This window comes from Balaenoptera borealis, assembly GCF_965194805.1.
Source record: "Balaenoptera borealis genome assembly, chromosome: 13".
NCBI classification, from domain to species: domain Eukaryota; kingdom Metazoa; phylum Chordata; class Mammalia; order Artiodactyla; family Balaenopteridae; genus Balaenoptera; species Balaenoptera borealis.
Window position 1 is genome coordinate 48,296,026 of NC_138870.1, and position 12,975 is coordinate 48,309,000.

A 12,975-nucleotide genomic window follows, 5' to 3' on the forward strand; every position below is an offset into this window, starting at 1 on the left:
TGGCTGTTCCCACTACAGATAGAAATGTGTCTGGCAAAACTGACCAAACATAAAGAATAATTTAATAATTAGTCCTCTTTATGTACCTGTGATAGTCCCCCAAATTTTTATAAAATCTTGTCCTCAATGATCTTCTCTATATTTTGGAGATAATTAAATGTAGAATCACAAGTGAATAGTAAGTTCTGTGGTTTGTCTTTAAGATTAAGTTAAGAAAATAAAAAATTAAAGAAAATTGCTAAATTACTTAGACCACAGTTCTGTAATTTAAATCACTGCCTCTATCTGTGATGGCCGTAATTATTAAAAGTATCTTCATTAATTAAAAAAAAAGAAAAAAGAAAAGAAATGTGTCTGGGTTTGTGATGCAAACCATTCTCCCAGGTGTCTAGACCTCCCACCTAGGTCCTGTTATGGGGTCACTCCCAGGACCTGAGAAACCAAAGTGGAGGGTTTGTGTGATGGTCTTGCCTCCAGGTCTTATAGGAAGTGAGAGTGGAAAATAAGTCAGTCAAAAGTCAAGGATGGAACATTGAAAAATTTTTTTAATTTAAAAACTGAATATTTAAAAACTTCAATATATAAAAGGAAGGGTTGGGCAGGGACAGGTCCAAAGATATCTCTGCCTGTGACCTAAGTGGTGGGACAAGCCAAACCTAATAGTGACCAGAGAGCCAAGGAGAGTTTTTTAAAAATCATACACCAGGTGAGGATAGACTCACCTTCCTAGGGGCAAAATGAGGAAGGAGCAGGGTAGACAGAGCCTGGTAAGCTGCTTATCCCTTCTGCCACATTGTCCAAATACAATCTGAGAATCGATATGGTGTCACCCAGTCAGGGATAGGCCCTGGCAGGGTGTTTAAAGACAGAATAAGACCTCATCCTTCCTCTCAAAGAGCTCACATGCAAGGAGAGAGGATCAACCAGGTGCAGACCAGATGCACAGTTACTTAGCTCATGCCATGATAAGTGCTTAGCCAGCAGCAAGAGTGAATACTGTGAAGCCCCAAAAGGCCAGTGGTCGAATTCTTCCTCAGGCCATCCAGCATTATTAGTTAAAATCAGAGTTGGCCCTTGAAGGATGCATATGATTTGACCAGAAGGGCTAAGCAGGCAAATGGACCATGGTTTTCTCAGGGCTTGCTGGGTCAGGCCAAGTGCATATTTCACACCTCGATCAGGGCTGCTTCAAGCACTTTGCTATGGTCTTTGTAACCCGTTTGGTCAGATAGGCCACAGGGGAATACACATATCTTGGTCTTATGCCTGATAAACCCCTATGATGAGAGAAACGGTGATGGTGACAGTGTGCTTCCACAGGACTATCTGTCCACAAACTGTAGGTTGATGCTTCTCTCAGGTACCAGGACAGTCCGGGTCATGGGTCTGACTGGGGCAGCACCTGGCTCAGGCTGCACCTCAAAGTGGATCAAGATCTGGAAAGGGAGGAGGAAGGCTATCACTATGGGAGGGGTCTACAACGGTGGGCTTGATTGGTAATGGGCATTATTAGTGTTAGGATGGTCAGTGTTGGAATGGCACCTGTGTCGGGTAGGGGATGTCTTAGTTAATGACGGTAAGAGATTATCGTAGGGAAAAAGATAGTCCAAATACCCTCGCTCACCCTCCAGGCCTATGATGGGATTGACATATTTCAGAGGATTAGGTCTCCCAAGTCTTATATATTTTCCTATGCCTATCAGGAGAAGAGCTCATGGCTTTAGAGCTCCGGTCTGGGGAAGGTAGAAGATCTAGATCACTCACCTGGGCCAAAGCCATTTGCAGCTCAAGCTCTGCCAGGCGTCTCCCCATGCAGCTGCGCTTGCCAAAGCCAAAGGGGAGAGATGCAAATGGGTGGGTGGCTGGACCATCCCCTAGCCATCGAGCTGGACGAAAAGAATTTGGCTCTGGGAACTGGGCGGGATCCCTTGAAGTGGCATAGTGACACAGAGTGACCAGCGTCTGGTGAGGGAGGCACACAAACTTGTCAATTTGGGCCCAGGAACGCCAGGAGGGAAGTAGAGAACAGGATCTATGGACTGGGACGAAGGCAGGCTCTGGTTGGTTGCGATGTGGAAGTTTTCTGGGGCTACTTTTCTCTACTGCCCCATTATATCCTAGAGAGGCATTGAGGCCAAGGAGAGGGTTTGAAGGGCTTATTGGGAGTATCTGAGAACAGGAACAGTCCCAAGGTAGTAAGGGATGGCTTAGCAAAAGGGGCCCATAGGCTCTACTCACATTTTTGGGGATAATATAGTCACCCACACAAATGTCTTTGTCTGGGACACGGGAATTTCCAGGTACCACAGGGTACAGTCTGGATTGCAGGGCACAAAAGGGAGACAACAAGATGAAGCTGGGGGCTGTAGCCTCCCTCTCATGCCCCCCCCAACTTCCAAACCCATTCTTGGCCAGGCGTAAAGTACCATTTTCCTCTGATCTCTCTCCCTGCTCCCGTCCGCTAGCTGCTTCCCCAGCCCTTCCCCAGCATTTTCTCTAGCTCTCCTCTTCTGCCCCCTCACCTTAACACTTCCCTGATCACAGCCTTCAGCAGGGGCACCTGCGACAGAGCAGTGGCTGAGGGGTGGGCACTGGAGCCGGGGCCCAAGGCAGCTGTGATCTCAGAACGGAGTGCCGTCTGGACTTCGGGGTGCCGGGAGAGTTCATACAGAGCCCAGGCGAGCGTGTTGGACACCTGAGGGGACAGGTGAGAGCGTCAGAGGGGTTGAGAGTGGGGACCCAGCATAAGGGGCAGAATATGAGGCAGTCAGGAACCCAGGAGGTGCTAAGCCAAACTGGCCTAGGGGACCATAATGGATCCCCTGCAGCAGGAAAATGGCCCCTGAGATTGAGGAGGTTAAGCTGCGGAAGTGGGACTCCCAACATGGAGGGAGAACCTCACCGTGTCCACTCCAGCCAGTAGCAGCTCCGTCACATTCCCTAGGATGGACGGGGCAGGCAACTCTTCCCGGAACAGGAAGTAGGTCAGGTGCGCCCCAAATCCCGTGTCCTCCTCAGAGTTTCCCTGGCTCCTCATGGCTACCTCGGCCTCTCGCCGCTCCACGTGCTGCTGGGCTGCGGGCACAGGGGACAGGGACGCCTCACTACCGCTGAACACCTCTGTGCTCCCCCGCTCCGACTTCATTTGCCTTACCAAATGCAAACATCTGGTCCCAGTCTCGGCAGAGGCGGCCCCAGGGTCCGGGCACTAGGCGGTGCAGCCAACTGGGCATCGCCATGGTCAACAGTGTGGACACAAACACCGATCTCACCGCGCGGATGAAGGTCTCTGTGTCTGGTGGCACTTCGGCCTCCAGGCAGCCGAGGCGGGAACCCAGCAGCACCGCAGCGATGCCTGGCCGGGAGGGGGCGCTGTCAGGGCACCGGGAGACCCGGACCAGGTGCCTCCTACACTTGCCCCTGTCTAGGGACTCACCTTCTAGTCCAAACTTGTAAAACTCTCCTGCCACGTCTCGAACCAGGGCGGGCGGCCCAGCGCCCAGTCCCCGCTGGCGCCGCAGTCGCCGCACAAGGTCACCGACCACGTCGTGCAGGGTCCCGGCATAGCGGGCGGCCGCTTGAGGCCGGAGGAGGAGCGGGGCCAGGAGGCTCCGGAGCCTCTGCCATTCTTCGCCTTCCCTGCGGGGGTGTGGAGAAGGGGCGCATCAGGGCAGACGGTGGTGTGTAGAGGCGGCCCGACGGGGCTGGTTGCGCTGGAGAAGGAGTGTGTTGGGCTGGGGTGGCCAGGAGAGGGATTGCGTCTGTTCCCTTGGGGGTACAGAAACCTGCCCCTGCCTGCACCCGCTTTCCATCCCCCCTCCTCGTTACTCATTTCCTGCCCCGGAGGGGCCTGGGTTCCTGGGTAAGCTGAGTCACAGAATCTTACTTTACATCTAGATCCTGGTGCCTCAGCCCCTTCCGTGAGTTCCCAGGATTCTGGCTTCAAAAGAAAAAGAGCGGAAAGGGAGGCGAGAGCCGGGCTCTACCTGAGCTTGGGCGAAACAGACTGGGGTGGAAACCTCGATTTGCCAGAAGGTTCGGGGAAACGACCGACCTCCCTCCACATCCCCATACTGCCTCCAGACCGGCCACAAAAGAGGAACGCAGCTGGGCGTCGGGGCTTTGGGGCCAGAGGACTCACGCCGTGAGCAGTCCGCAAGCCCGCTGGCGGCGGCGACGGTGCTCCGCCCAGGGTGAGAAGCTGCAGCGTTCGGGCCGGGGTCCCTCCTGTCGTAGCAGCTGCTCGACGAGTGTAGGGGTCGCCACGTACACAGTGCGCACCGTCCCGAAGCTGGCCAACCACACCGGCCCAAAGCGCGCGGCGCCCTGCACCTGGGAGAACAGGAGCAGCGGACACTGGAGACCCGGGCCGGCAACTGCCACCTCGGCTCGTGCCAACGCCAAGGGCGTTGTTTGGGGTTTGAAAGAGGGAGCTTCTGCTCCCAAGCAGTGTAAGGCTCTGATGCTGCAAACCCCTCCTCCTCTTTCCCTCACTTCCCATCCCTAGGAAGTTTGAGTGTGATTGACAAAGCCGGGGGGGGGGGCGGGGACGGGGGACCTGGTGCAAAGCTGACATTCAGGACTTCTCTTTGGTCACCTGGGCGGAGAAACCCCTAAAGGTTCCTCACGTGGACTGTCCATCTCAGGACGAGCCTCCACTGAATGTACAGGAGCGCACTAACTTTAAGCCAAACGTGCCTCCCGCGCACTTGTCCTGGATCTACCGAGTCTCCAGAATTCTGCGCGGCGAGAAGGCGCTTTCTGAACGCACTCCTCTGCTGGTGTTGGGACAGACTCCGCCCGGGGCGAACCACCGACCCCAGTCCCAACTTGTCTTTTCCATAATTCATGGGCATCTGTTCTCACTGGCCCTCCCTCCTACGTTCTGCACTAGGGTGTTGTTAAAGCCAACCTCCCCAGCTTCCAGTCCCGAGAACGGTTCCCTCTACCTGAAGCTCGTGTAGCCGTGACAGTCCCCCCTTGCAGAAAAGTTCAGCAAGGAAGCCGGGCGTGGAGGGGCCTGGGATGTCCGCCAAGCCCCGGGGCGCTGAGTCCGAGCCTCTGGAGCCCAGTGAGGCGCCCAGGTCAGGAGGGCAGCGGACGCGATGGAACACTCTGGAAGCGAGCTTGAGGGTCTGGGTCATGGTCTGGCTGGGGAACCCGCGAAAGCGTGCTTCTCCGGAGCATCTTGCCCCAGCCCCTATTTAACTCTTGGGCGCGATAGTGGCAACGCCCCCTCTTCAAGCTCCTCAGCCAATCCCCTCTCAGGAGTGGTCTGTGCTGGGGATTAGCACCCAGGAAGAGTAGGCGGGGCCGGAGCTGCCACAGAGGCTCCCTTGGATCTCATGCTGCAATGACCCTCTTGGGAGGGGAGGCTTCTCCTTCTGGGCTGGTGCCCTAGTCCAGCAGCCTAAAGATCTCTTCCTCGGAAAGGCTATTTGGTGAGGCTTAGGTGACCAAGATACAGACTGGGTCCCTGGTATTCCCATCACTTCCTCAGGGAGCTAGGCCCACTGGGGCCCATCCTCAGGAATTCCCCATCCTCCAGCTCCTCCGGGAAGGGAAGCAGGGAAGAGGCACAGCTGTAGCTGTCCTCAGATTCCAGGCTCATCGGGATGCACCTTTTTGGTATGTGAGCACAATTTTCCTGCATTACTACATCTCCCCCTCCCCCTGTACCTGACACTGGGCAGATAGCAGGTGGGTTAATGGGTTAAGATGGTTCCAGGAGCCTTCATCTTTATTCCTTGGGAAGGGGGGTTGGTCTTTTCCGTCAACAAGCCCTGTCCTTCCAGCCATGGTAATTTGGGGCTTGAGAAGCAGAAATGAAGGAACTTTTTGCAAATTATAAAAGTTGAGAGATTTATCTGGGCTCCTGGACAGAGCAAGGGCTAAGCGAGTGCTCTGAATCTCCAGCTGACTCAATCCCCTTTGTGGGGCTTTCTAGTCAGCAGCCCCTTTCCACTTTTAGCCTCAGAATCCTCCCCAGTTCACCTGTCTGCTCCTCACTCCCGCGCCCCCGGCCCTGGCATGCTCTGTGTCAGCAAGTCAGCTCTGAAGTTCTGGAATCAAAGCAAAGGTCAACATGAAGGAGAGGGTCTCCACCACCACACCCTCCCAGGATCTCCAGAGACAGCAACAATAAACGGAACACAGATTCCACAGGTCAAGTCTTAGGCAGGGAGAGGACAGGAGTGATACACACTCTAGCCTTTCCTGAGAAACAGCAGCATGGGATGTGCACACAAACACATGTTACCCCCTGAACTGCAAAGTAAACACGAGTGGGCAGGTGATTTGAGCTTAGCAGGCAGTTTAGATGGACAGTGGAGAACTGCGTTCTTCACTCCAGCTGAGGAGAAATCCCAGGAGAAGGGACTGCTAAGGGAGAGCAAGACTCCACTCCCTTCCAAAGATCCCTTCTGGTCCAAGGCCTTTTGACCTTCCCAGTCAGCTGCTTTTGCTTTCTGCTGCCACTGGAAGGGTAAGAAGGTGAGAGGAGTCAGGGATGGTCATGAACTCCAGGGTTCTGCCCTGGGCAGTTCCTCAACTTCTTTGAGAGACTGTTGCTGCTCAGCCCTAGCAGGCTCAGCTGGGAAGGTCCAAGGGCCCAGTCTTCTTTCCAGTCCCTGGAAGATGGGGTCCAACTAGGGCAAAGTCAGCAAAGGCAAAGTCAGTGATCAGGAAGGGTAGGATTGGGGGTCACTGCCTAGAGGGTGGGATCCTGTATTCTTCGGAAGATGGCTGGGAAATTCTTTCCTCCATTGCGTAGAACTTTCTTTCCCTCCTCGGTCGAGGTGCCCAGATGTCCCACAATGGGATCTTCACTCTGGGAGAAGGAAGGGTTCAATAAGTCCTTGCCCTGGTCCCAAGACACCCATCCCATCCTCCTGGCATTAAGCTAGATTCAAAGAATACAGAACCACTCTGGAAAGGACCTTTCCAGAAATCTTTGCAATTTCCCTTAGGCCCCCTACTTACCAGCTCCTCCAGAGGCACACGCTCAAACAGGGGGTGCCCTTCAAAATGGGTGCACATCCAGTCATGTAGCTCCAGCACATCAGTTATGGTATATACCAGCCCCTGCGCAGGCGAAGTCACCTTAGATAGGGGGCTGCATGCAACTGAGCAGCAGGATCACGGGGGTGGTGGTGAGTCCTAAATGCACCCCCACTGAATTCTTAGTGGAAGGTCCCTTATTAGGCCCCTGACCCCATCCTCCCTCCCACTCTCGACTCACCCCAACTCTCAGCACGTAGGCATATTCTGCCAGCAGTGTGGGACTGATGATTCGCCACTTGTGCTTTGTCCGCTTGAAATGTGGGTCAGGGAAGAGGAAGAACATCTTTGTCAGCTGTGAGACAGACGTGTACCAACAGGGTTGTGAGAGCCTGGCCTCCATGCCCCACCTGCTTACCAGCCTAACCCATGGGTGCCCCTCCCCACCTGGCCCTTGCGGAAGAAGTTAGGAAGGTGTTTCATGGCATTGCTACGGAGACAGGCGATGTTCTGGAAACCACCTCCAGGAGCCGCTCGTAGGGCCCGAATCCGGTCTTGCACATAATCTGAGACTTTCACCCGGATCTCCAGACCCAGAATCAGCGTGTCTGGGAACAGCGGTGACAGTTCCACTGGACACAGAAATAGGAATGGAATCATCAACCTCATACTTGCAGGATATACAAAGGAGTCAACACAGGAAAGGAAGCCTCAATCTGCAATTACCAAAATCAGTAATGACAAGTGTGGCAAGAGAGCTACCTGTATGGATGGCTCTGTGCTGGAGGAGTGGGCTGGGGGAGACCCAAAAAAAGTCACCAGGACTGGAAGTGGGAGGGCCTGGGAATACATGTATCTTTGCATGTGCTTTAAAGTCTTCACAGTGTTTTCACACATTGTCTCATTTAATCCTCATTACATTCTGTGGTAAATTGCAAAGATGAGAAAACTGAGGGTCAGAAACGCCCGAAGTCACAGAGCTAAGAAGAGGTAGAATCAGAACTTGAACCATGGTTTTCCGCCACCAAGTACCATGCGCTTCCTCTCTGTCATGCTGTTATTTCTATGGAAGATCTAAAAACAGAGAAGTTGGTCCAGCATGTATGGCTGGGACAATACAGACAACACAAGAGAAATTCGAAAATATGAGCATGGAGAAGGAATGAGTTCTGGTGAGGAAGGGGGGAGGGGGAGGGGTGGTGGTGGAATCCCTGAGAAAGACAGTTCAGGATCACTAGCCACAGCGACTAATCTCTGACGCTTGTGCTGACCAGCTCACTGACCCGGCACCTGGCAGGTGAAATAGCTCACGTAGGGACTGGGGCCAGGGGCAGGGCCAGACAAGACAATCCAATTTCTAAGAGGCTTTGAGGCAGCCCCCTCCCTTCTCCAGGGCAAAGGCCACAGACCCAGAGTGGAGGGAAAGTGGAGGTTCTCCACACTGATGTCACAGCACCAATGTCTGGTCCGAAGGGGAAAGGCCAACTATGCCCCCGCCCCCAAACCTGCTGAGTTGGCAGAACCTAGCCGTTGCCTCTCCTTGCCCCAGAGAAAGGGCCAGGGTGTTACCTAACAGGCCGCCATAGCCACAGCCTATGTCGGCAAACTCCACTTGGGCTTCAGCTCTCTTTTCTTTCTTATCCTTTGGGTCATCGTGGCTCTGATTTTGAGTCAGTGGAGCAAAGAACTCTGGGTATAGCTCAGACCAATCCATGTCCTCTGGCTTCACAGGGCTATTGGAGAGAAGACGTGAGAAACATGAGAAGGTTGGTCATACCATTGCAGAAGCAGTACTGTGTGTGTGGGTGGATGGGTGAGGGTGGGAGATGGATGAGAGGAGGGTTTCTCAAAAATTCTGTAAGAGCGGGCCCTTTGGCCTCTAGGAAGCACAGTGGAAACCACCCTTAACCCCCCAGTGTGAATCATAGGCCTATCATGAGGCCCATGATTGCTGATGTGCCTGTCTCCATTTCCAGGGTTGATGTGACCCTGGCTGGGCAGCTCTCCTTTCTGGGGCTCAAGTTTCCCTTGTCCCAGAGATTGGCTGCCTAAGGCATAGGGACTTTGCTTTGTTGAAGTTCCTTGCGGGAAGAGGATGGAGTAAGGTGTGGGCAGGATTGTGTATAAGTTTGTCTTCTTTTAAAATTAATTTTTATTGGAGTATTGTTGATTTACAATGTTGTGTTAGTTTCTGCTGTACAGCAAAGTGAATCAGTTATACATATACATATATCCACTGTTTTTTAGATTCTTTCCCCATATAGGTCACTACAGAGTATTGAGTAGAGTTCCCTGTGCTATACAGTAGGTTTTTATTAGTTACCTACTTTATATATATAGTAGTGTATATGTCAATCCTAATCTCCCAATTAATCCCTCCCCCCAAATGTCTTTTTTTAAATCCCACAGATGAAACTGAAAGATGGAAACGACATTCGGCCTCCATTACTCTAGTCTCAGTAACAATTTCTTTCTCTTCCCAGACTTGCAACCCTACCCAGCCTTCGGCCAGAACGCCACGCCCCCTCCCAACCCGCCAACTCCGCCCTCTGCCCAATCTCCCCGACCCACCCTCCGCAAACTGACGTCACCCAGCTGATCCTCCCGAGCCTACTCTAAACCCTCCAACCGTCCCAGCACAATCGCTTTTCCGGGCTATTCTGAGAATTCTGCCCTCCCCTCCCTCCCCCGCTCGCCCCTGCCCTGCTCACTCACTAGCGCAGCGTATGGTCCGCCATGGGGTTGGAGTGAGCCCGCTGCCGATAGTAGCGCTTCTGAGGCTGAGGGGCCTCGGCTCCTGCTGCGGCGTCCCCAGTCTCCGTTCCCGCCATGATCCCCAGCCCGGGTTTAACCACCGAACCCACGTGGAGACCGAGGCTCAAGGCGCACGAGAATGACGCACGAAGGCACGTAGTGAGCAGAGCCCACCCCTTAAAGCCCCAGGAGTGAATTCTGCCGGGCTGGGCAGGGAGGACCGCAGAGGGGCCGCGCGGGAGGGCGCCTCCGCGCCGCTGGTCTTTAACTGGGCTGGCAAGGCCAGACCCGCACCCAGCCTCTTTCCTTAGCCTGCTTCTGTTTGGTCTGGGTTACCACCCCGGTTGCAGGCCCCCGTGCACCCCGCAGGTGAGAGGGGTCCAGGGACCCCGCTTCCTACGGTGAATTAATCCTCCCTCCTCTCCCCTTCTCCTGCTCTCCGAGCAGTCGACCGGGTCTGACCCCCGTGGTCCGGCGTGAGTCCCATCGTGTGTGCGCTGGGGACCGGAGCTAGGGAGGCAGCTCCTCATTCCACCTCCAGGAAGTCAAACTGGAGGAAGGAGGGCAAACTCGGGGAGGCGGGGCTCGGTGCCACTGGGCAGCCGAGACGGCCCGCGGTCCTCAACCCCCACGATCCGGGATCCGAGCACTGGCCGGCGTCCGGGCACTCTCGCGGCCAGATGGCGGACCCCCGCCCAGATCCTGAATCAGAGCCTGAATCCGTGTTCCCACGGGAGGTCGGACTCTTCGCCGACTCTTACTCGGAGAAGAGCCGGTTCTACTTCTGTGGGCACGTGCTGAGCATCACGGAGAACTTCGGGTCCCGCCTCGGGGTGGCAGCGCACGTGTGGGACGCGGTGAGGAGTGAGCGGCTTTGGGCTAGGGTCCGCGGAAGGTCAGACCCCGGACTCTCGCTTTCCCATATGGAGCATCCCCGCTACAGTCTTATCTTTTCTCTCTTTTCTCCCATAGGCTCTAAGCCTGTGCAACTATTTCGAGAGTCAGAATGTGGATTTCCGAGGCAAGAAAGTGATCGAACTGGGCGCTGGGACGGGCATCGTGGGTATCTTGGCAGCGCTGCAGGGTGCGTGAGCTTTGCGGTGGGAGGGAGTTGGGGGGAGGACGAGGATATGGAGAAGTTGTCACTTCCTGGGTTCTTGGGAGAGGGGAGTGGTTTGGAACCAGCCTAGTCCCTTCTTTCTAACAAACTTTTGTGTGTGTGTGTGCCCCTACTTGCTCCTGTGTGCCAGACAGCGCTGATTGGCTGTCAGAGCACCCAAGGTGGTTGATTTGGGGGCAAGGAATAAAAATCGGGCAGGCCTTAGTAGAAGGAGTTTTTCCTACCTTTTTGCTCTTTGTGATTTCATGGAGATTTACAAGGAAAAATCTCCTTTGCTTTATATATGGTCTTCTGTCAAAATGCATAAAAGGGTGTATCCTGTAGGGGGAGCAATCTGCAGGTATTAAACCTCATGAGTAATTTATGACTTCATTGTGAATATATTTTTGATTCTTTAGGTTTTCATTGCTTGGGAGGAACAAGCTTATGAGTTTCTGAGGGTCAGGGTGTGCTTTGTGGGAAGTGGGGTAGGAATTAGGCACTGCAGACTTGGGAAAGGAAAAGGTAAGGAAAATATTCCTCCATTTTTGTCAAGAACCAAAAACTACAAAGGAAACGGTTTCTTAGTTTATAATCTAATGGGCAGGCAAAACTTCACACCAAAAACATTCCTTTAAAAACATTTATGATGTCATCTCCCTAGGAATGCAAATTAACATGTCCTTGTTCATAGGGACATAACAGAAAACACATTCAGGGAAGTCTTCCCAGAGGCAGGCATTCTTCTTTTCATCCAACCAACAGGTATTTGGAGTCCTCTATGTGCCAAGAATCGTGCTAGGTATTGGGATACAACAATGAGTAAGACAGATTTCCTCTCCCCAAGGAGTTTATGGTCTAGCGGTGAAGATGGGGGAAGATGTTACTAGATGAGAACTATGGCAAGGTATGTGCAGAGCAGTGGACATGCTCTGGCCATGTCTCCCTTGACTCTCTGGGAACCCATCAGGGAGAAGCTCTGTCAGATGAGGAGTATGAACATAGCAGGCTCAGAAAGAACCGAGGGAGTGTCAACAGCAGCTTTCCATGAAGGAATGGGTGGATGAGAAGTGGGCAGCTATGCTAAAATGGGAGAAAAATGGGTGTAATATGGATGGAAACATCTTTCACTTGCTCCCAGACTGGCTTCTCCTTCTTTTGCTCCCTATTCTGCTTCCGAGTCGGAAATCTGGGTGTCATTCTCATCTGTTGCCCTCTCCCCTCTCATCCTGGCAATCAGTGAGTCCTTTGGGTCATATGAACTTAATACTTCCCCAGTTGTCTATTCCTCTTCCCTCCATCTCTAGCTCAGGCCACTGCCATCTTTTCCCTGGATTTTCACAAGTGTCTTCGAGCTTCCCTATGGGGAAGTTTGGCTTGCCCAAACTAGATCTTGTGCTCTTCCGCCACCAAACCTGTTTCTCCCTCAGCCTTCCCCATCTCAGTGAATCAAATTACCATCCACCCAGTGGGAAATCTAGACCCACAATTGACACGTCCCTTTTTCTCACCCCCAACTCCATTATCCAAGTCCGACGGATTTATCTCCTAAAACTCTCTTGAATCTCCTGTTTCTCCATCCACACTGATGGCTCCCCAGTCCTTGTCACCATCACTTGCCTAGAAGGCTACAATTAGTCAAAATGGTCTTCCTGCTTCTACCCCTTGCCCACACCTAGACCTCTGCCCATTCCACCCGGCTGGCAGAGTGATCTTTCAGCATCTCTTCCCCATCTTTCAGTGGCTTCTTGTTGCTTTCAGGATAGAACTAACCCCTTTGGCATGGCCTCCAAGGCCCTGCGTCTCCCTCTAGCCTCTTTCTGTGCCTCTCCCTCTCCCTCTTGTATTCCTTGTGCTACCTAGTGCCCTCCTATCAGTTCCTCAAGCCTATCTCGATGTCCCCTTCCTTGGAGCCTTCCCACTGGCTGTACTCTATGTCTGGAACCCTTGTACCACCTGGTTAATGCATATGCCTTCTTCAGCGCTCAGCTCAAATGTCACTACCAAGGGAAAACCTCCTGGACACTCCCACCCCTAGGCCCTCCTAGTATAATACACACAACTGTGCTGACTGGTTTTATTTTATTTATTTATTTTGGCTGCTCCTCGCAGCATGCAAGATC

General features: G+C 53.2%; 3 protein-coding genes across 8 annotated transcripts in view; 1 reads left to right on the plus strand and 2 right to left on the minus strand.

The window, feature by feature from the left end:
* Nucleotides 1-525: 525 nt before the first annotated feature.
* CYP27B1 (cytochrome P450 family 27 subfamily B member 1) lies at nt 526-6,000 on the minus strand. Of its 3 annotated transcripts, XM_082351248.1 has the most exons (10): nt 4,950-6,000; nt 4,142-4,332; nt 3,887-3,940; nt 3,437-3,639; nt 3,155-3,355; nt 2,903-3,075; nt 2,523-2,695; nt 2,239-2,317; nt 1,765-1,962; nt 526-1,436 (listed from the first exon to the last, which is right to left on the minus strand). In XM_082351248.1, exons 1-10 carry the CDS (start codon nt 5,142-5,144, stop codon nt 1,323-1,325), a joined length of 1,581 nt encoding a protein of 526 aa, XP_082207374.1. In that variant the 5' UTR covers nt 5,145-6,000; the 3' UTR covers nt 526-1,322. The 3 variants fall into 3 exon arrangements, with proteins under 3 accessions (XP_082207374.1, XP_082207375.1, XP_082207376.1); XM_082351249.1 differs by lacking the exon at nt 3,887-3,940; XM_082351250.1 differs by lacking the exons at nt 526-1,436; nt 1,765-1,962 and adding an exon at nt 1,971-2,117.
* A 153-nt stretch (nt 6,001-6,153) lies between these two features.
* On the minus strand, nt 6,154-9,947 carry METTL1 (methyltransferase 1, tRNA methylguanosine). Of its 3 annotated transcripts, none has more exons than XM_082351291.1 (6): nt 9,715-9,947; nt 8,569-8,732; nt 7,447-7,631; nt 7,241-7,312; nt 6,982-7,083; nt 6,154-6,829 (listed from the first exon to the last, which is right to left on the minus strand). In XM_082351291.1, the coding sequence occupies exons 1-6, from the start codon at nt 9,828-9,830 to the stop codon at nt 6,710-6,712; spliced, it is 759 nt and encodes a 252-aa protein (XP_082207417.1). In that variant the 5' UTR covers nt 9,831-9,947; the 3' UTR covers nt 6,154-6,709. The 3 variants fall into 3 exon arrangements, with proteins under 3 accessions (XP_082207417.1, XP_082207416.1, XP_082207418.1); XM_082351290.1 differs by having other exon boundaries at nt 7,241-7,354; XM_082351292.1 differs by lacking the exon at nt 6,982-7,083 and having other exon boundaries at nt 7,241-7,354.
* Nucleotides 9,948-10,432: 485 nt separating this feature from the next.
* Nucleotides 10,433-12,975, plus strand: part of LOC309609570 (EEF1A lysine methyltransferase 3) — a 33,465-nt gene continuing 30,922 nt past the window's right edge. The window contains exons 1-2 of one of the 2 annotated variants that reach the window (XM_082351273.1): nt 10,433-10,610; nt 10,726-10,837. In XM_082351273.1, the coding sequence (XP_082207399.1) occupies nt 10,434-10,610; nt 10,726-10,837 (289 nt within the window). In that variant the 5' untranslated portion in view covers nt 10,433. The remainder of the gene's footprint in view (nt 10,611-10,725; nt 10,838-12,975) is intronic. The other variant, XM_082351278.1, reaches the window with a different exon arrangement.

Excerpts from the sequence above, each read along its gene's own strand:
- METTL1 (XM_082351290.1), bottom strand. The coding sequence starts at position 9,830 with ATGGCGGGAACGGAGACTGGGGACGCCGCAGCAGGAGCCGAGGCCCCT. Across the intron at positions 7,632-8,568 it reads TGGCTATGGCGGCCTGTTAG|TGGAACTGTCACCGCTGTTC; the intron begins GTAACACCCTGG and ends TTCTGTGTCCAG. Across the intron at positions 6,830-6,981 it reads GTGTGCCTCTGGAGGAGCTG|AGTGAAGATCCCATTGTGGG; the intron begins GTAAGTAGGGGG and ends TCCTTCTCCCAG.
- CYP27B1 (XM_082351248.1), bottom strand. The coding sequence starts at position 5,144 with ATGACCCAGACCCTCAAGCTCGCTTCCAGAGTGTTCCATCGCGTCCGC. Across the intron at positions 3,076-3,154 it reads GGACCAGATGTTTGCATTTG|CCCAGCAGCACGTGGAGCGG; the intron begins GTAAGGCAAATG and ends CTGTGCCCGCAG. Across the intron at positions 1,963-2,238 it reads ACTATATTATCCCCAAAAAT|ACGCTGGTCACTCTGTGTCA; the intron begins GTGAGTAGAGCC and ends CTCCCTCACCAG.